Raw genomic sequence first — 20,968 nt, forward strand, 5'->3', positions numbered from 1 at the left:
TGTGTGTGTGTGTGTGTGTGTGTGTGTGTGTGTGTGTGTGTGTGTGTTTATCACATCTTCTTTATCCATTACATCCATCGATGGACACTTGGGCTCTTTCCATCATTTGGCAATTGTTGATAGCACTGCCATAAACATTGGTGTACGTATGCCCCTATAAATCAGCACTCCTGTATCCTTTGCATAAATTCCTAGTAGTGCTATTGCTGGTCCACAGGGTGATTCAATTTTAATTTTTTGAGGAACCTCCACACTGTTTTCCAGAGTGGCTGCACAAGTTTACATTCCCAATAATGCAAGAGGGCTCCCCTTTCTCCATATCCTCACCAACATCTGCTGTTGCCTGAGTCGTTAATTTAAGCTACTCTGACAGGTGTGAAGTAATATCTCAGTGTGGTTTTGTGTTTTCCTGATGATAAGTGATGTTGAGCATGTTTTCATGTGTCTGTTAGCCATCTGGATGTCTTCTTTGGAAACGTGTCTATTCATGTCTTCTGCCCATTTCTTCACTGGATTGTTTATTTTTGGGTGTTGAATTTGGTAAGTTCTTCATAGATTTTTGACACTAATCCTTTATCTGATATGTCATTTGTAAATATCTTCCATACTGTATACACTGTATGGTAGCTAACTTGATAATACATTATCAAAAAAAACAAAAGAAAGAAAGGATTGAGATTGTCAGCAATGTCTATGGAACACTAACGCATGTCATAATGAATAATGATGTTAGGACAGGACACAAAAAAGTGTTAAAACTGAAGGAGGAAGTTCTGGCCTGCTCAGGGGCAGAGCTCTCTGTCACAGCCTTTCATACAGCTTAAGGAGATTTACTCCATTGTGGGCACAGGAGGACCAACAGTAGAGACTCCAAGGACACTCTTTTACTTGTAGCTGTTCTCTATCCTTAGGTTGAGTAAACTCATTTCAGCCCATAGTTTCAGTCATTCTAGACTAATACTTTATTGACTTCATTTCCTAAATGAAAGAAGTTTAGGTATTATTAAAGGTAGCTCTCTGAACCTGAGCAGCCAACTGGCAGTCATTAAAAGCAGTACTCTCTACAGAAGGGGACTTTCAAGAGCCTTGTCCTCTCTAGGTGTGCTACATGTTCCACTAGGAAGCTAGATACATACATACACACACACACACACACACACACACAACCAAGTAAAGTCAACATGCAGGAAAACTTAAACAAGTTGTTTTAAAACCAGCAATCCTCAACTTCTGCCTCATGTGAGAAGAGGAACCAATGCCCCAGTGCCCTAATCCCTGGAGGACTTCTGCCTCCTGGGAAGCATAAGTGAGGACCAGAGTCCTCTGAAAGTTCCACTGACACTGGAAGCCTGACCAGTAGGCATCAGCAAGGACCTGATCGAGGAGCCAGCACATGCTGACACAACCACAATGCTGTTTCCTTAACTTCAGCTTGTTATTCACTGTGTGCCTGAAGGCTCTTTCATCCTGGGTATTTTTAATTAGCCAGCCGTTCCTCATTTTTAACTCAGTTACATACACACTGTTTTCTTTCTTTGTGGACTAGTGGCCTCTTTCCTCCTGTACTTCATTATTTAGGATTCTGAGCATTTCTCCAATTTCCTGAGGCCATTTACAATTCTAATCACATGTCTCATCTACCACACGGAACTTGGCACAAGTGAATTTTGGACATGATGGAATATGAAGTTGAATTACTATTTAAGATGGTAACATGACTTAAGGAAACCTGGGCCTTCCCTAAGACTCCAATCATCTTGGGGTGGCATAGTCCAGGAATGCTGCTGTACAGAGCACAGCCTTTCACGACAAAGAATTATAGCACCTGAGGGGTTCCTGGGTGGCTCAGTCAGTTAAGCATCTGACTGTTTATTTCATAGGATCAAGCCCCATATCAGGCTCTGCAATGACAACATGGAGCCTTCTTGGGATTCTCTATCTCTCTGTCCCTCCCCTGCTCACCCACTATCTCAAAATAAATACATGCATATATACATACATAAATATATAAACTTTACAAAAAAAAAAAAGAATTACAGCACCCAAAATACTAATACTACCATGACTGAGAAACCTGATCTAGACTAGCACTAGGTGTTGTTGAAATAACCCACTCTCCAGTAGCACATCTCCAAATTTTGGTGGAAAGACCAACATTTATATCTTTTTAAACATGCAAATCTGGCATTAGGCATTTCCAAAAAGAACACTTACTAGCATCAAATCCAGCTATCTCAATTCTTTCCTCTTGCTAGCAAACAGGATAAGTGCTCATGATTCTCAACTTCAGAAAGAACAACTGTGGCTGGGTTGGCAAATACAAGCACCCAATATATCTCTTCAGCCCTCACAGAAACACAAGGAAGTAACATGGTTACTGACTGTGACGATTACATGAACAGAACCTTCCTCAGGGAAGTACATGTGAAGTTCCACCTTCCACACAGCCCGCATTGCGGGCTATGTCTCTAGCACACGTACGAGCCATGGGAAAGCCCATGAGTATATAAGCACTAAGAATTAGAGAATGGGCTGGGGCGCCTGGGTGGCGCAGTCGGTTAAGCGTCCGACTTCAGCCAGGTCACGATCTCGCGGTCCGTGAGTTCGAGCCCCGCGTCGGGCTCTGGGCTGATGGCTCAGAGCCTGGAGCCTGTTTCTGATTCTGTGTCTCCCTCTCTCTGCCCCTCCCCCGTTCATGCTCTGTCTGTCTCTGTCCCAAAAATAAATAAACGTTGAAAAAAAAGAAAAAAAAAAGAATTAGAGAATGGGAGCTTCTTAAACCCCCACTTTTTCTGCAAGTATATAAACAATGAGAAAGGTACATCTCACTTGGACGTACACCTCTATATCATTACCAATGAAATGCTCATTCATTACCAAGACTCTCCCAGGAGGGAAAAGATTCAAATATTTCAAGAATATATTCCAAGAATTACATCCATATTCATCACCTTTGCCAGACAGGTGCTCAGAGAGTACGTATTTTGAGCGAATGAATAGATTTGTAGAATCACCTGCCCTACTGTCATTAGCATTTATGGAACATCTGGGTGAACACATACATAAATATAAATGCTTTCCAAGTGCATTTTTAGTTGGGCAGAATATTGTAACTTTGGTCTTCTGTTAGCTGGTAAGGCTCACTTTTCTCATAAAAGAAGCACTTGAACAGTCAGATCACATTACTTCCCAGCCCTTTTTACTCTCCATTCCAATTGGGTATGCTACAAATGATTCATGAGGAAAAACCACATATTTATGCAGGCAGCCGGCGGCTTGTGGGGAAGGGTTTAAGGCAAGCAGGGAATTTTGTGTGGAAATCAATTCTTTGCGGAAGTCAATGTATTATGGACATTCAAGCAAGAGAAATTCCAGAGAGAAATTAACTGCCCAAGTAAGCCAGCTCCTTGAGGTGTGCATCTATAATCACTAGGGAAAAAAAAGTGAGTTAACCCTTCAGGCAGCTCTTAAATATACATTAGCTATTGAGTGGGGAGAGCTAGAGAACTGAAATTGGCCTTTAAACACAGAATTCCTTACAAAATTGATTCACAAACCAGAACAAATTCCCCTCAAATTAAATGGATGTTTCCAAAGGGCTTGTCTCCAGGGTTTTTCCACGGACTATCCTAAACAGGAGTCTGGTCATGGGAAATTTCCAGTGCCTACATAAACATGGGATACTCTAGCGCTCTGAAGGTGAACAGTCCCTGGATATTTGAGAGCAAAGACTTTCAGCCTGAGGTTGACATAGGTTATGTCTACTGAAAAGATAAAGTGATGGAGCCTCTGGACAGATAATGAAATCCCCATAAATGGAGTCACAGACTCAGATGCTAGACGGTCAAGGGAAGATATCCTGAAAATGGAATGCTCTAAATGCCACAGGTGAAGCATGGAAGAACCACCACCAATCTGTTTTGAAAAGCATGGCAAAGACCTACATAAGGAGTATTCAGAGGAATACATACCACAAGTGCCTCAGATACTCAAACAGGAATAGCATGCTTGAATATCCTATCACTAGCAAGAAGACACAAAGCTCAGGTTTTGCTTCACAGAGAAACTGTCCCGGGCTTGGCTCAGCTGCAGCCTGGGCAGTGAGGCAGGCAGGCCACTTGTTGGTATTAAAGCTAAAAAGAAATATCACACTTGAAATCCCCTCGTCCTATGCAGGGTTGAAGACAAGTGAGCTGTTGGGATGGCTGACTGGAAGCCAAGGTCAATTCTGTGCACTATGGCAGAGCATTTGGTCCTAGGTTCTGGGTCAGGGGAAACTGGAATCATGTGTAACCATAAATCACTGCAGACATTTAAGAACCAACTATTTCTTCCCTGCCTGCCCACCAGGCCAGAAACTTTGAGGTCAGTCTCATATATGAGAGGAAGGGTTTAGGCTATCACCATTGGTTGTCCAGCCACTAGGATTAAGTCACTTTCTTCAAGTCCAAATAAGGGCTTCAATACAGTTAATAGTTTGCCCCAATGTCAACTTCCTGGTTTTGATATTGCTATGTTGATGGTTGATATCGTGACAGTTATGGTATGGTATCTGAGGGATACCATACTGAGGGATATGGCAATGGTTATGGTTATGGTATCACTGGGGAAAGCTGGGGGAGGGTCCAGAGAAACTCTTGGTTATGTTTTTGCAACTTCTTCTAAGTCTAAAACTATTTCAGAATTAAAAGCTTAAGGAAACAAAAATGAAAAATCCAAATAAATCACACAAATACAATGACTTTTAAAAAAGTATTTTACCAGGGGCACCTGGGTAACTCAGCAGGTTAAGCATCTGACTTTTGATTTTGGCTCAGGTCATGACCTCACTCCTCATGAGCTCGGACCCTGCATCAGGCTGTCAGTGCAGAGCCTGCTTGGGATTCTCTCTCCTCTCTCTGCCCCTCCCCCACTTACACATGCATGCTCTCTTTCTCTCTTTCTCTCTCTCCCAAAATAAATAAATAAACGTTTAAAAAAATGTATATTTTTGCCAAACCACAAGAACACTTAAAAACAAAGCAGGAGAAAAGGAAACAAAAACTAAGCACACACAAAACTTGACTACGCTCCCTTTAGGGGTAGTCTGGCTCTAAACTACTCACATAATAACACACAGAAGCCACCACCTATGTAACAGTTCCTCAGAGTACAGGAATGTCTCTGTCCTGAATACCAGAACAACACTACAAGGCAGCAGGTTTTTCTACAACATCTCTACCTATTCCACGTATTACACACTTACACACACACACACACATCATTATTGTAGCTTCCTTACCATCCCTTTGGAATTAAGGTCTGTTTCTAAAATATTTTCAAAATTGTCTGTGCACCATCCATATAGGATACACTTAATAAACATGAATTTAAAGCTTGCTCAGTGAGTGAAATAGCTTTCATTGGCCCAAAGGGTCAAGAGGAGTTCATAATTTTTAGGTTTTGCCACATGCACCCAGTTATCACCTATGTCTTTAGAGGTGATATATTCTAGACAACAGAATACAAAAGAGATAGCACACAGCTAAAAAACTTCAGGGTACTGTGCAAAATTTAACACTGAGAGCTAAGTCCCACAGTATTTAAATGCTGCCCCAGATTAAACATCCTATTTTTCAGTCATCAAAATGATTGTGGTATCTTGGAATCTATTCTTTACTTTTCTCTTTCCTCCCTCCATGCTTTAAGTATGGAGTTACACTTACATTCATTCATTATATCCAATTAATTTTTACTGAAAAACTAGTTTATTTCAGACACTGTGCTAGGGTCTAAAAGCTGATAAGCTAATGAAAAGAGAACTACAGACTTTTAAGGTCATCAAAGATGAAAATGTCAGGAATACACTAAGGAATAGTTTAATGAGCCTGTGCTACCAGCTTAAACTAAAACCTCATCCTCCAAACATATAGGTTGCATTCGTTTTCACTTTTGTACAGTAGATATAAGAGGAGGTAAGTAAATGAACAGAAATAGCATGTAATGGGAAACAAACAGCTTGCTTTTGTTTGTTTTTCCATTTTTTCATTGCTGACTTGGTACCGTTCACAGGTCTGCAAAAGCTCAGGTGACGTATCAGCTTTTTAGATGGCCCTCTGGTCCTCTGCACACAGAACCAACACAATTATTCCAGCAGACAAGTGGCCAGGACACTTGCCCGTGGTACACTGTGCCACTCAGTGGAGCAAAGGCAGATGGACAGCACCCCTGGCATTCGATGCAGGACTTAGATACGCTCCAGCCTCATGCAGCAAGATGAATGGGACAACTTTCCTCTGGGTATTTCAATGCAGTCAAGTTATGCAGTCTGAGAAGTGTACAAAAACACAGCTCTTTGGGCCCCAAAGCTGCCAGCGTAACTGCACAACAAGCCCCATGATCGCCAACAAGTTAAATGCTGCTCTTGTTGTTCTGGGTCTAAAGTTTAGTTTCCTTCAATCAAAGCAGTTCTGCCTCCTTTCCTTACTGGCATATTAGCTGTCCCTATTAGGCACCTAAAGTGGTGTGTAAGTGCTGTGCTTGGAATAAATGTAATTAAGAGTCTGGAAGAAGGTTGAGGAGATAACCATGACTTTTATTAGGGGGTATTCAGCTAAAAGTAATTAAGAACAGATGATCAGAGAGACAGAGACAGAAGTGCATTCTCTGGGTTCCTCAGAAATCTGGCACAATTGTCATGACTCAATAGATGCTCAGATGAGTGTCCTAGAAGACTGAGAGGCCCTTAACCCTTCGGGACATGATCCACAGGATAGAATCATTAAAAGGGGAAATGAGGGGCGCCTGGTAGCTCAGTCGGTTAAACAGCCAACTCTCGATTTGGCTCAGGGCATGATCTCTCAGTTTGAGTTCGAGCCCTGTGTCTGGCTCTGCACTTACAGCAAGAAGCCTGCTTGGGATCCTGTCTCCCTCTGTCTCTCTGCCTCTCCCCTGCTCACTCCCTCAAAATAAAAAAAAACAAACTTTAAAAAAATTAATAAAGGCAAAACTAAATGGCCTTCCCTCCTACTCTGATGTAATTCTTCATTCGTGGATCTATGGTTAAACTGTACTCTAAAAAATTAATTTCTCAGAGTTTAAGGAGAAATTTGCCAAGAAAAAGTAACATTAAGTTGTACTAAATAATAGGATAAAAAAGGTCATCAGAGTGTGCTTTATTTGTCTTGGAATCTGATGTGATCTCATATACCTCATGACTTTGCTGACCCTCGGTTCTGAATATTCTTAAAGGGTAACAATATATGGGGCACCTGGGTGGCTCAGTCAGTTAAGCATCTGACTTTTGATTTTGGCTCAGGTCATAATCTCACTGTTCATGGGATTGAGCCCCACATCAGGCTCTGTGCTGACAGCGTGTAGCCTGCTTTGGATTCTCTCTCTCTGCCCCTCCCCTGCTCATGCTCCCTCCCTCACTCTCTTTCTCAAAACAAATAAACATTCCAAAAGAGAAACAATATGAACACATTAATACAGGAAGATAATGAAGATTTAATGAGTAATTATTATTGGAATTGAGACAAAAATCAGCAACCACAGCAGACAACTCAGGAAGATATTGTAGTTTGCGTTAATCGAAAGGACCAGAAAGTAACCAATATCTACTTTGTTTTGCTACCTATAGATATTGCTTCAAAGAGTGTTCACAGGAATTCTGAGAGAAATGATTACGTTTATCCTAAAGCACTCGTTTACCATAAAAATCATTAAGTTGTTTCTTGATACTAGTGTGCACCAAGTAAACACTTTCTACCATTCTACCACTGCCACCACTCCAAATAACTTTCTGAGTTAATTTTATGGCCTCTCAGCTCTGAGCTTCCTGGGAGAACTACAGATCTTACCTCGACAACGTTGGTGGGATTGCGAATATAGATACCAGATGGCGTCAACATTTCAGGACTGGAGAGTCCTTCGGTGCCAGAAACACTGATGATCACATTGTTTCTTATTATATTTCCCTGTACTGGCCAGGCTAATTTAAGAAAAGACAAATCAAACCCAGGGGAGTCACAAACATAATTAAAATTTACATAACTCGATGGTCTTGCTTCTACTAATGCATGTTATGGTTTACATAATGCATACATAAATATACATGCATATACATGCATATACATGCATGTATATGCATGAATATATATGCATATATATGCATCTATATATATATAAAATATTCAGTATGCTTCACAAATTAAGGTACCTAACATTTTGCCATCAGGCCTGTCTATCAAATACATGACAACTTAAGCATGATGTAATGGATTTAAAAGCACTTTACATATTTACCAATTTTTCTTTCAGAAGTAGCCTCCCAAGAGGTATATCTTCTGTCCATGTCTGTACCTGAGAACACAAGGTCATGTTACTTCATTCAGCACATTTCATACCCCCCAGAAAACTGAGGGATATGGCAACGCTAGTTCTCATTCCAGGTGCGCCTTATTTTAAATATGTTTTTATGTTTTTAATCTATGAACCATACAAAGAGAAACAGATTATACAGGCTTTTTAGTTCTAGAGTATTGTAGTGAATCAGAAGTTCATCTAAAAAAAATACAGAAGAAACAGATGTAATGTTTCACCTCTTAGGAAGAGTTTAAGTGTCTCCACGATCAAATGCCACATGTCCATGTGTCAGCTCCAGCCCCTCCCCTAGCTGTTCAAATTGGCTACCAACTATTCTGCAGGCTACACTCTTCCCCTGGAAGATGTGGAATGTTCTGGAACAACAGGCTGGACAGTACCTGGGACCCTCATGCCTAAACCAATGAAGTTTGGAATAGAAGAGAATGAAAGAGCATGGGCCATGCTATAGAGAACGATTAGCCATGTATGCGACATCAGTAAAGAGCAGCCCCACAGACCCTTCTCCTCACTCGGTATTTAGGTATTTGGCTCCCCGTTTTCATGAATCTGAGTTTACAAACTCATTTTGCATGAAATAGAGTACTTTATAATACACTAATAAACAAACATTCTAATTTCATCACCTGCAGTATAATAGATGTCCAGAGCCTCTAATTCACAATAAACATTAAGGGCTAAATTAAATTCCTCCTGCAGGTTTTCTTCTTGCCTAGTTAATGTCTATTCCACGTAACTGTTTTCTGCTAAATTAATATCGTTAGGGTACCTTCCTGCACTTCTGCTCCAAGTTTCAGCAAACGTTTCCCCTCACACAGACAAAAGTTAGACAAAGTCAATCCTACACCTGTTATTTTAACTGCCCTGTAGCCGTCCTTTCCCAATCAAAAGATTTTCCTGCACGTGATTGCCACTATTATCCTTAGCTCTTTGTCTTTTAGAGCTGGAGTTTGTTTTAAAGCAAAATTATATGATCCATATTTTCTCACTCAACAGTTTCCCTCTCAGGATTAGGACATTACAGCTTTTTTCTAGACAGATCATTCTTAAATGAAACACATACATGTCCCCACTGACGGTATCACAGAATTAATTTAAATATAAAATACTATTTAACAAATCCAGTTAGAGGCTCACTTTCATTGAAACCTCTGATTTGCTTTTGTATTCCAATATATTCAAAGACCCTTTGTTTATTAATTAATTCATTTCTTTCAACAAATAGACCTACAATGCACTAGTCAATGTGCTAAATGCTAAGGAAACAATGTTCACATGAAAGCTGGTGATACAAATAGACATTAATCATATGATTAGAAACATGGTAGATAACAATTTTAAATCAATAAATAATGATTGGGACTAAAAGAGCTTAAACAGAGGGACTTGACTTAGGAGTGTGGGAGAGAAAACTTTATAGGAGGACAATGAGCAGTATGAGCAGAGGGAAAATCTTGTGTAAAAGCCCTGAGACAAAAAAAAAAAAAGTGGTCTTTTGAAAGAATTAAAGTAAAATAGGGTAGCTAGAATACAAAGGAATAGAAAAAGAGCAGGACAAGTTTACAAATATTAATATAGGTGAAATCATGGAGAGAGTCTTCTTTTTTAATTTTTTTTAATGTTCACTCATTTTTGAGAGAGAGGCAGAGACAGAACATGAGCAGGGGAGGAGCAGAGAGAGAGGGAGACACAGAATCTGAAGCAGGCTCCAGGCTCTGAGCTGTCAGCACAGAGCCCAACACAGGGCTCAGACTTATGAGCAGGGAGATCATGACCAGAGCCAAAGTGCAACACTTAACCAACTAAGCTACCCAGGCACTCCACGGAGGGAATCTTCTAAGCCAGGTTAAGGATTTAGGACTGTAATCTAAGAGCAATAAGAAATTCTTAAAGATTTTTAAGGATGAGTGATATGATGCAATTTGAGTTTTCTAAGAATACTTCTGGGTTCTGCAAGGGGAATAAACTTTAGGAGAAAAAATGGATACAAGTGATGAAGCAGAGGTTTCTGAAATATGAGCTTCTTTAGCAAGCCTAAGGAGCAGCTGAGAACAGAATTCAGGATTTTTAACTCCATGTCCAACATCAAGGTTTAACATACCATGAGACCACAGAGATTTATTTACATGACTTTGAATTATTGTGGAAATTGCAGACAGTAAATTTGAAAACCTCTCATTTCATATTTATTAAACCTGAATCGAAAGGTCACCTTTAAAAGATCAGTTTCTTATTGGTAAAGTTTAGGAAGCTAATTACAGATGGGTAAATTGAAATTCAGAATTTTAAATTTAATTTTTTTATTATTTCAGACAGAGAGAGTGCAAGTAGGAGGGAGGGACACAGAGACAGGGAGACACAGAATCTGAATCCCAGACTCTGCTTGTGAGCACAATCTGAGTTGTCAGCCCAGAGCCCAATGCAAGGCTTAAACTCGGGAATGGCAAGACCATGACCTAAGTCAAAGTCAGACACTAAGCCTACAGAGCCACCCAGGCTCCCCTGAAATTCAGAATTTTAAACTATGGCCTATTTGTACTGATCAGAGGCTATTTTATAGATTAGGAATTCAAATTTTGGGAAAATTCCTTTTGAAAAAGAATTTATCCTACTCAGGAATGCCAAAATTAAACAAGCTCATCACTTACCCACAAGCAGGGCATGGCCTAAAATATTGTAGAATGTATTACTATCCACTTTCAGGCCAAAGGTCCTTGACATGCTGAGGCCTCTACTGAAAGAGCTCCACACTGTGCAGCCCTGGATATAGGAATCTGAACAAGAAAGAGTAAGGCAAACATTTGAAATAAATCCTGATGGCTCCTCAGATTCTGAAGATCATTTTCAAATCAAACTATTATATAACTAAGAACATTTTCCCACACAATAATGAAACTCAGGAAATGAGGAGTTGGAAGGAGAAACCAAATCAAGTAAATAGGCCAATGAGCCTCAAAGATACCAGAAATAAGGAAGGTGGAATCCAAGAGTCAGATGCTAGAGAGAAAACCATCTGAGAAAGATACAGTATGGCCAAACTACCAAAGAACACATAGCTGTCAAGATTTCCAATTGGCCACCATCGTTGGTATCAATCCTCATCACAATAAGGCAGACAGTGACTAGAGAGAAGCCAAGGACAATGTGAAGAATATTCCTAAAGGACCAAACCTGATCTTTGAAAATCACATCTTCCCTGAGGAGATACACTCATTATTTCTTCAAGCTGTGACATAATTTTTTTACCTTGCCAGGCAATAATATCCTTGGCCCAAGACAGGCAGAGATTCTTATTCCAAAATGGGAGCAAAGTCAGAGGTTAACCTGAGGATCATGATTCTCACATTGGAATGTGGTAGCTTTATGAAAGCAAAAGGGAAATACCTCTACTATGCTAAAACAAATAGACATTTATTAAAATCATTACATCAGCTCCATGGGTATATTTCATGTACCCCCCTGCTCAATCAAGTTATGTCAACTGAATCAGTCAATGAACAAACAGTTAATGACTATCAACATATTTCAGGAATTGGGCCTTGTGCTGAAGACCTACAGATGAATGAAACTAATTCTGTATTTGTGTAACTTCATTCCAGTATAGAAAACTTACATTAAAACAATAATGGCTAATTAAAGGATAAACCCTGATAAAGGAGTTTTGTATTATTTCCACATAGTGGGAGATACTGTACAAATATCAAATGTTTGAAGTACTGAAAAAATTACTTTGGTTTACAAGATTATTTGACTTTTAAATTGGAGCTCTACAGGGGCGCCTGGGTGGCTCAGTCAGTTAAGCATCTGACTCAGCTCAGGTCATGATCTCAAGGTTCATGAGCTTGAGCCCTAAGTAGGGCTATATGCTGATAGCCCAGAGCCTGGAGCTTGCTTTGGATTCTATGTCTCCCTCTTTCTCTGCCCCAGCCCCCTGCTTGTGCATGCACGCAATCTCACTCTCTCTCGCAAAAGTAAATAAACATTTAAAGGAGTAAATAAAAATAAATAAATTGGAGCTATCCAGAAAATTCTCAACTATGTCACCATAGACACTGAGCTTTCACATTCCCCTCCATCTTGGCTCCTCTCGTGTCAGGTACGCTCACATCACTCACCAATAAGTTAACCCATCCACCTCTGTAGGCAACTGCCTGCTGCAGACTTTTCCTGAGTCTGGATCGCTATTGTACCATTCATTCAATATAGGCCAGCCAATCTGAACAACCAGTAAGTACTAATGTGTTTTTAGAGCTATTATACGTGGAATTTAGGGACTGGTAAACCTGTAAAAGTAGCAAGGATTCCAACACCCTCTAACTCTAGTGGCTGGGAGCAACTGGCCACACAGGGTACTAGGGCCTTCAGGGCATGAAACAATAAAATATTCTTTGGCAAGCATGCCGGAAGTTTCTAACCTCTGGGTTAATATGATAACCCCTCCCAGAAAAGTCAACTGCACTTCAACAGAGACCCATAGGGCATAATGTATTCATTCAGTGACTTTCAAACTTTTAAGGCACTGAACACTTTTCAAATAAAACCAAATTTAAGGGGCCCCTGGGTGACTCAGTTGGTTAAGCATCCGACTTGAGCTCAGGTTATGATCTCATGGCTCCTGAGTTCAAGCCCCATGTCAGGCTCTGTGCTAACAGCTCAGCTTCAGATTCTGTGTCTCTATCTCTCTGCACCTCCCCACTCATGCTGTCTCTCTCTGCCTCAAAAATAAATAAACATTAAATTTTTTTCAAATAGATAAAAGTGTAGCTATTCTGAAGTAGGTTGGAGGAGGCAGATTGATTTTTGAGCAAGGAAGATTTTGATTATGTTCAATTGATACTTCATATGTGACTGCAACCCTGACTTATACTGGAGCTGGTGCCCCATCAAACTTTCTGAAGCATTATAAGCACCAGGAGATCAAAGAACCAGAGAGTAGTGCACAAAGATACTGATCATCCCAGGGCGCTAGGGAAGGAGCCATGTTAGAAACCATCTCCCCTAAATATCAAAAATAAATAATATAGAAAATATTTGGCAAATTAGGATAAATAGAGGTCCTTGGTTTGCATATGATTTCAGGTGAATAAAGAAAAAAAATGCTGCAGGTATCAGGATTCTGCCCTCAATGCTTACTTGAGCTCAATGATTACTTTGTCATTGCCTGTTGAAATCTTAGCATCTCTCAAGGCCCACATGAACCACCAAGTATGCCCTGATAATCTTTGTCAGACATTACCCTCAGAACACCATCCCTTTTCAAGAAAAGCAAAGCTTGAATGTGTCAGTGTTAGAGGTGCTGGGGAGGGTAACTCAGAATGAGAGCTGCTATCGTGAATACTTAGCATCTCTGGATCTTCTGCATGTTAGCTTCTGATATTGCCTTGAATACTCCTATGTCTCTCCAACTTTGGTTTCAGTACCTTTATCTACATCTGGTCATATTCTTCCTTTCTGATTCTGTTTCTGTTTTTCACCTAGTTGTTCTTATCTGCATTTGATGCTTCCTGTTCCCTTCTTATGTCTTTAGATCTGGCCAAGATCTGCACCCATCTGCCTGCTCAATGGGCCCAGGGAAACTACCTGGTCCTCAGCCCATTCACTCCCACTTTTCCAAGCAGAAGATTCCTCTGAGTTAGGACTGTTTCACATGGAAATGCTTTCTGCTGCGCCTGGGCTCTCATAAAAGTGATTATGTGTACTATTTAATATCAGTTTGCCTGCAATCACAAAGCTAGTAAATGACAGAGGTAGGATTCAAGATGTGGTTAGCTCCTTGTCTATTGTACCTATAGCGATGTTTCTCAAAGTGTACTCCACAGACTACTTTTTCTAGAATCACAAGGTTTGCTTGTTAAAAATTCAGATTGCTAGGCCTAGCTTACACCAGAATTTTTCAGGACAGAGTCTCTAACTCTAAATTTTAGTAAACTCCCAAAATAATTTTTGTTAGGCATACTAAAATTAGAGAACCACAGGTCTAGAGTATAATTATCCATCTTTGAACCTCCCATGTACCCTGAATGTAGAGCCTTGAGCACAGAAGAAGAGAGGAAAAAAAAAAAAGAAGAAGAAGAAGTCATAGACCTGGACCCACTTACCTCTCAGAGCTCCCACCAGAGTCAGTGAGCTCAGTTGCCGATGGAAGGCTTGCCCCAAGTCCCGGAACTGCACTCCCTTCAACTGGACCCGACTGGGCTCCTCTGGGAAAGACTGAACAATGACTCTGGCCCCCAGATCCCTGGATCCCAGCATCTTCTCACTCTTGGAATATAAACAGTCTTGTAAATTACCTGAAACATAGAATGAAGTCAGGGGGACCTGAAGCATGTGCAACATGCTTCCAGACAAATCATCCAGTAGGAAAGGTGCCGTTGGTGCAAAGGACAAACGATTATTGTTTGTTTCATTTAATAATCTTATTTCCCTTTTACTTTGATTTTCCTCTTTGGATTATTAATTAAAACATCCAATAACTAGGACATGATGTTGCTTTCACTCTATTATTTCCAGAAGCCCCCAAATCAATCACCTTAATTACTGTCACAAAGAGGTTGACTATAACCCACAAACCCAACCTAAATAGATGCTTATTTCAATCCAAAAGATCCCCTGGAGGGAGCATGCAATAAAATGACCTTCTCGTGGTTGATAATTGTAGGGAAGAAATGTGAGCACTGAATGTAATCACAGCTCTTTTTAGTCTTATGCTGTCCAATGGGGTTTCCCCTTTATTTTGTTGCTTTGCAGTTTGGGGACTTAGCAATAATACCACTGCAGAAATGGCACAGGTCTCCAGAGAAGTAACTGAGTGACATCCTCCCCACCTGCACCCTCAATACCTCCTTCCCAGCCCCTTCCCTAGTGAGGATAACAAATTGCAACACCATAATGCACTCAGGGTACCACTGCAACAGGGTATTGTGGCCTCAGGATCCAGGATACCTTCTGTTGACGCGTGGCATTTGGTGGCATGAACTAACCTCAGAATGGGTACAAAATCAACTTCTGAAATATTTCTTCATTATTCATATTAATAAACCAAAATGCTACAAATAAAAAATGATGTACCATTCCACAGTGAATGATTTGCTAACACCCAGGAATAAACATATGAGAGATAAGTGAAGAGGTGTTTCATATTTGTATGCTTTACCACAATTTTGATTATTATGCCAGTGATCCATAATTTTTTGAGTGACTAGGTCTCATATTATTTATTTGGCTACCTTGTTTCCTCACCTAAGCCCCACACAAAGAAAGGCGAGTGATATGTTACTTTTTTTAATGAATGTCTATGAATTTGTTTTATTTTAAGAATTTTGTAATAACGTTTAAGAGTTGTGAAATTGGGGATTTTTCCATTAGGAGCCAACAGACCTAAAATCGCCCAAACCTAAAAGTATCATCTCTCTAGCAGCATAATCAAAGGTAATGTTTTGGACAATATGGTCTGAGAATAGCTGTATGAGAACTACCAAAATGGTTTGAACAGAATGCAGATTCCATTTCAGAAGACTTGTTAAAGCTGGCAGTCACTGGATTCTAACCCACTGTATCCAAACCTTTTTCAGAATGACATGTTTGAGAGCTAGGTGACTGGGGTGGTGAAGGGTGGACTCAAGGTCCCTCTCACCCAACCACATTTCAATATTACACCCACATGCATCTATATGTAGACATGACACAAATCTTAATTCCAGCCATGACACTTCTTTCAGGCTCCAGACACTACCAGGGCACCTCTACTCAGATCCTGGCCTTGCATCTGTCTTGACATGTACAAAATTAAAGTCATGATCTGCAGCCTTCCACTCCAAAACCTGTTCCTGTTCCCATCTCACTAAATAGCCTCATCATCCATCCAGAGCTCATGCCTGGGAGTCATCCTTGACACCCACACCATCCTAAACCAAAGTTGACAAATGAGATCTTCACAACATGTGAAAGCCTCATAATCTACAGCCTGGGAAACCAAAACATAACCTACTAAACTAACCATCCCTGAAATAGATGTTTAATAGGCACATCAGTGTGATTCAGTGCCTGTTATTCTTCTAGAAGATAAATTGACTTTTCAACCACTTACTTAAAGTATGTGGTAGTTCACTCAAAAAACAAACTCCAAAAGTGGGGGTGAGGGGAAACAGAAGAGCCCTATTAGTCTAATCAGTAACAATGTGCTGCCTGTGTCTGTGACTCTGGCATTAAACTGTTTTCCTGAGAATTTCAGAAGGGGTCTGGAATCAGAGTTAAGATTTCTGGCAAAAATGTTTGGGTTTTTTTCCAGAATATTTTTGCCCCAGAGAAATAATTTCACAAGTGGAAACTATTCTCTACCTCTTTCACTAGGTTGTGGAAGGCAGGAGAAGAAATGACAATTTATCAAGACCATTCTGAATGAAAGAATATTATGAATATGCAAAGACTAAGGGTTTATTCCATTTTGAAAGAAGTCAACAATACTACATATCATTTGACAATAAGAACATTCTTTCTCACTCATTGACTTTTCAACAAAATACTTCACTACCTTCTGAACCACTGGCCTCCTGACATGAAGCAAGGTGCTTCATCCTCTCAGTAGTGACATTTCCTCGTATGGTAACTCTCCTGCTGAGCAGCGCCACTGTGACCTTTAAAATATGGCGTCCTCCAGCCACCCAACTCTCTGTGAAGTTGTGTGAATATCTGAAGAGGGGGGACAAAAAAGAAAAAGACACATCTGAAGATACTACTCCAAATTTTATTAGGAATTGTAAGCCACTAGATTAGCGTCTCTTTGGGAGTCTATTTCCTTAGAAGCTCAGATACAGAAGTGTGAACTATGGGCACAAGTATGTGAAAATTAGGAATTCTGCAGATGATTGCACCATAACGCAAAAGCTCTAGAGTCTAAGAGAAACGTATTTAATAAATCTAAATCTTTCAAACATTTCATACTTTATAATTTTCTTATCAAAACATCTAGCATTATTTAATGTAAAAATACATCACTGAAAGACAACTAAGTGTCCAGACACCAACACAGTTAAGACTTCATCTTCTTATATCTAAACAGAGCCGAGCTGATATTCAGTACCTCAAGGGTGATCTCAGATAGAGGTCTGTAGAGTGCACAGTGTCCACAATGACCATCTCTTCAATGGGTTTTGCACCTTTGACACCTATTCCACTGATGATAACAACTTCATCCCCAGAGTGCCAGTCCACAGCATCTTCCAGAGCCAACACTTTGTCACTGGCATAGGCAGCTGCTCGAAGATGGGTGACAGTTACTTCTGGTAGCGAACCTAAAGTCAAACAAGGAAAACTTATTTAGACATTTTGATAGTTAATAGGAATTTGCTAGTATTCAGCCCAAGAATTCTGTAAAACAAGAGTCCAGGAAGGCAAACGTCAGGCTTGATGAGCACTGATGCTTTTGGATATTAGGTTTCTCTTCTGTCACATGTTGTAATAAAAATCATGCAGGATTGAACATGACATGGGGTGAAAAACAGAGGAATTGGAGTCAGCCTAAACTTACAATCGAATCATAGTTTTGCCATGTTTTAACCAAGGGTAATATACTCAAGGATGGGCCCCAGTTTCCTCAGCTGCAAAGCAGAAGTAGCAAGATCTTTCCACATAAGGTGTTAGGAGAACTAAATGAGATAACTATGAAACATCTAGCTTGGATCTTCAAATAAGAGATCTAAAACATACTTTAGTCTTTCCATTCCCTGCATCATGCTGTTTTGAAAATGAAATTTAACCACCTCTTTCTTATTACAAATAAAAACAAATGGGTATTAGACTCTGAATATAAAAGTTCATAACAAAGTCTCTAATCTGAAGACTTCAGTGCAACTTACAAATAGGGTTAGGAGAGCCCTGATTCACGATTACCTTGGATTGGTTGTCCTAAGCCTTGATGATTTAAATGATCCCTTCAAATTCTGAACTGTGTGTATCCAAGATGGATTTGCAAAGCAAAGTGGAATATGGGGGAACTTGAGACTCTAGATTTCTTGGTTTGTATGAGGCTCCAGGGCATCCATCCGACCTTCCCCATGCCAGTACACTCCTCCTTAACGATCAAAGACTCAAGAAGGTAGTCTGTCTCATATTTTACTCTGACCTTTTCCAACAAGGGTCAAAGCAAAGACTTTTTTCAAGCCATTACCTGAAGCAACACTTCAGAAAACACGTGGCTTACTCCCAACTCCTCCTCCTTTCCTCAGTACATTTCCTTCCTCCTTTGCAATAGATCATAATTTACCTTTAGCCCATAGCAACTTACTGTCCTCCCTTGTTGCACTAAAGTAAAATAATAATGCTTGAATCTCCAACTACAGAGGTAGCCGACAATAAATCATTTTCAAATTATTTTAAACTTCCCTCTTTATTTGTGTCTGTGTGTGCCCAGGCACATGTCTAGGCTTGGAAAGGTCCTTAGGTTAATGATGTAATTTCTGAGGTTTACTTGGGCAATAATTTTATCTTGAAATTATTTACAGAGTTCAAAATTTCTAATTATAGGGCAGGTGGGAATTAAGACATAAATCATCCCAAAAGGAAATAATTTTAATTTTATTTCTTGTTTGTATCTTTTAACCTTTGGTAACAATAAAATAAAATAAAGTCTATTTATATGTGTGTGTGTGTGTGTGTGTGTGTGTGTGTGTGTGTGTGTGTGTATATATATATATATATATATATATATATATATATGAATTTCTATGATCCATTCTTGAATGGCTGCATGGAAAATTTTCTACCAAGCACAGAAAATGTTTATCAAAGACAAAATGCTCTTAAACTCTGTGATCAATTGTGCACAATACTAAATCAATATGCAAAAAACACCTACTATGCACCTATTAACATGCAAGCTCCAGGTGGCAGAATCAAGAATAGGAACAACAAAGGTATTTCTTACCTAATCATTCTTATAATTATACTTAAGTCAGAATGAATGAAAAAAAATCACAGAGAATATTTGAAGTGTGTTTTTAACTATTAACATACGCATACGTCCTTTGAAATGTTGATAGCGCTTTTGGAAAGCAGAATTATCTCATAACTTATTCACTCTCATAGCAAAATAACATATTTATGTGTATGACCAAAGCATCAGTCTTGGTTGTTTCATCAGTGCCAGCCTCATCTGTCCAGCAACATAGTGGATATTGACATTTGGACAGCTACTGTCATCTGAAACTCACAAATGTCAAAATAATTATAATAATCACCTGAGCTAGACCCTCTGCAAACACCTTTTCTTCTTCTGACCATTCTGCATTGTTCTTTATTTAAACCTTGCTAATTTTTTTTTTAGTTTTATCCCTTCTTTATTTATAACCTACAGTATCTGCTTACAGTACTCAGTAATAAAGCCAAAATTCCCTTTCTGATTTTTAAAACTCTCCATAACCTGACTCTACTTTACGGCCTTTGAGTCTGTAATAAACTCTATTCCAGGAAACCCAGTCTCTTTGCCTCTTCTCACTTAACAGGATCATGCCTACCTGTATCCCTTTACCCATTCTTCCCCTTCCACCTGTGTGCCTGGCCTTCCTTCTCTGATCTAGTCTTCCAAAATGCAGCTCAAGACCCACTTCTTCCACTGAATTTCATGGAACACTTCAGCCCATTCTTATGTCCACCTCCTCCTATAGACACTATAGAGATGTGGAGTTCTTACTTGAGCAAAAGATATGTTTACATCTGGGATTTAGGTATCCCTGGATTTGTGGCTAGTTTGTGGGCCATTTGTTTGAGTTGTTTTGCATGGGAGGAGAAACTTAAACAAAGGAGCAGATGGGAAAAAAGAGGATGACAGAGACTGCATGGGGTCTGTCTCAGATACGGGCCCTCAACTCAGCTCAATTCATAAGGATTTGAGTTAACTATTTTGAATATTGCCTTCTGGACATTCACTTACAAACCCCCATCGGATAGACACCTAAATGAGTATATAATGGCCAATATGCTAAAAGCAGAAAAAAACAACACAAACATTTATTTAGAACTTAAAACAAACCCAACCCATGCTAAGAAGTTCTAATAGAAGGAAGAACTGGTTTTTTCTTGTTGTTGTCTTCCTTTTAACAGATTGTACAGATTCAAAATGCTTCAAGGATAAGTTTTGATCATAATGAGATGTCAGCACTGAGTTCTAAAACTGGGTCATCTGTGTCCAGAACCAAAAGAATGGGATGCGTAATAGAATTCCTGAACCCCGAAATAACTGAATTAACTGTACCTGATCAGCTTTGATACTCAAAGAATTATTTTTCTTACTTCATAAATGTTATTTAAGTGCCTCACAAAGCAAACCCACTGGCTTCTGAGATGAAGAAAGAATTGCCCACATTGTAAACGTGAGTCATTTCACTTCACAGAACTCTTAGGAAACCCAAGTTGGGCAGCTCCCTTCCTTTCTTTACCACAAATCAAAAAACATAAAAATACAGTTTAAAAAGCTCAATAACTTATAAATATGCTTAAATGAAAATGGTTATGCTCTTAATGTGTAATTTAATACAATGTTTAACCACTTTGGGCTTTCAACATTGACCTGTTAACCAACAAACTATTCATTTACTCCCACTAATGACTT

The 20,968-nt window shown here is 39.6% G+C and overlaps 1 protein-coding gene across 3 annotated transcripts in view; it reads right to left on the minus strand.

The window, feature by feature from the left end:
• Positions 1–20,968, minus strand: part of PKHD1 (PKHD1 ciliary IPT domain containing fibrocystin/polyductin) — a 475,556-nt gene that overhangs the window by 257,860 nt on the left and 196,728 nt on the right. For all 3 annotated transcript variants that reach the window (XR_005789774.1, XM_040473753.1, XM_040473752.1), the window contains exons 38-43: positions 17,444–17,654; positions 16,895–17,052; positions 14,463–14,654; positions 11,013–11,138; positions 8,287–8,343; positions 7,842–7,972 (exon numbers count right to left, since the gene is read on the minus strand). Coding sequence is in view for 2 of the 3 variants with exons in the window: in XM_040473753.1 (XP_040329687.1) it covers positions 7,842–7,972; positions 8,287–8,343; positions 11,013–11,138; positions 14,463–14,654; positions 16,895–17,052; positions 17,444–17,654 (875 nt within the window). In the remaining variant the exon portion in view is untranslated. The remainder of the gene's footprint in view (positions 1–7,841; positions 7,973–8,286; positions 8,344–11,012; positions 11,139–14,462; positions 14,655–16,894; positions 17,053–17,443; positions 17,655–20,968) is intronic.

Source organism: Herpailurus yagouaroundi, unplaced genomic scaffold (assembly GCF_014898765.1).
Source record: "Herpailurus yagouaroundi ecotype Mexico unplaced genomic scaffold, PumYag 139, whole genome shotgun sequence".
In the NCBI taxonomy this organism is placed as follows: Eukaryota; Metazoa; Chordata; class Mammalia; order Carnivora; family Felidae; genus Herpailurus; species Herpailurus yagouaroundi.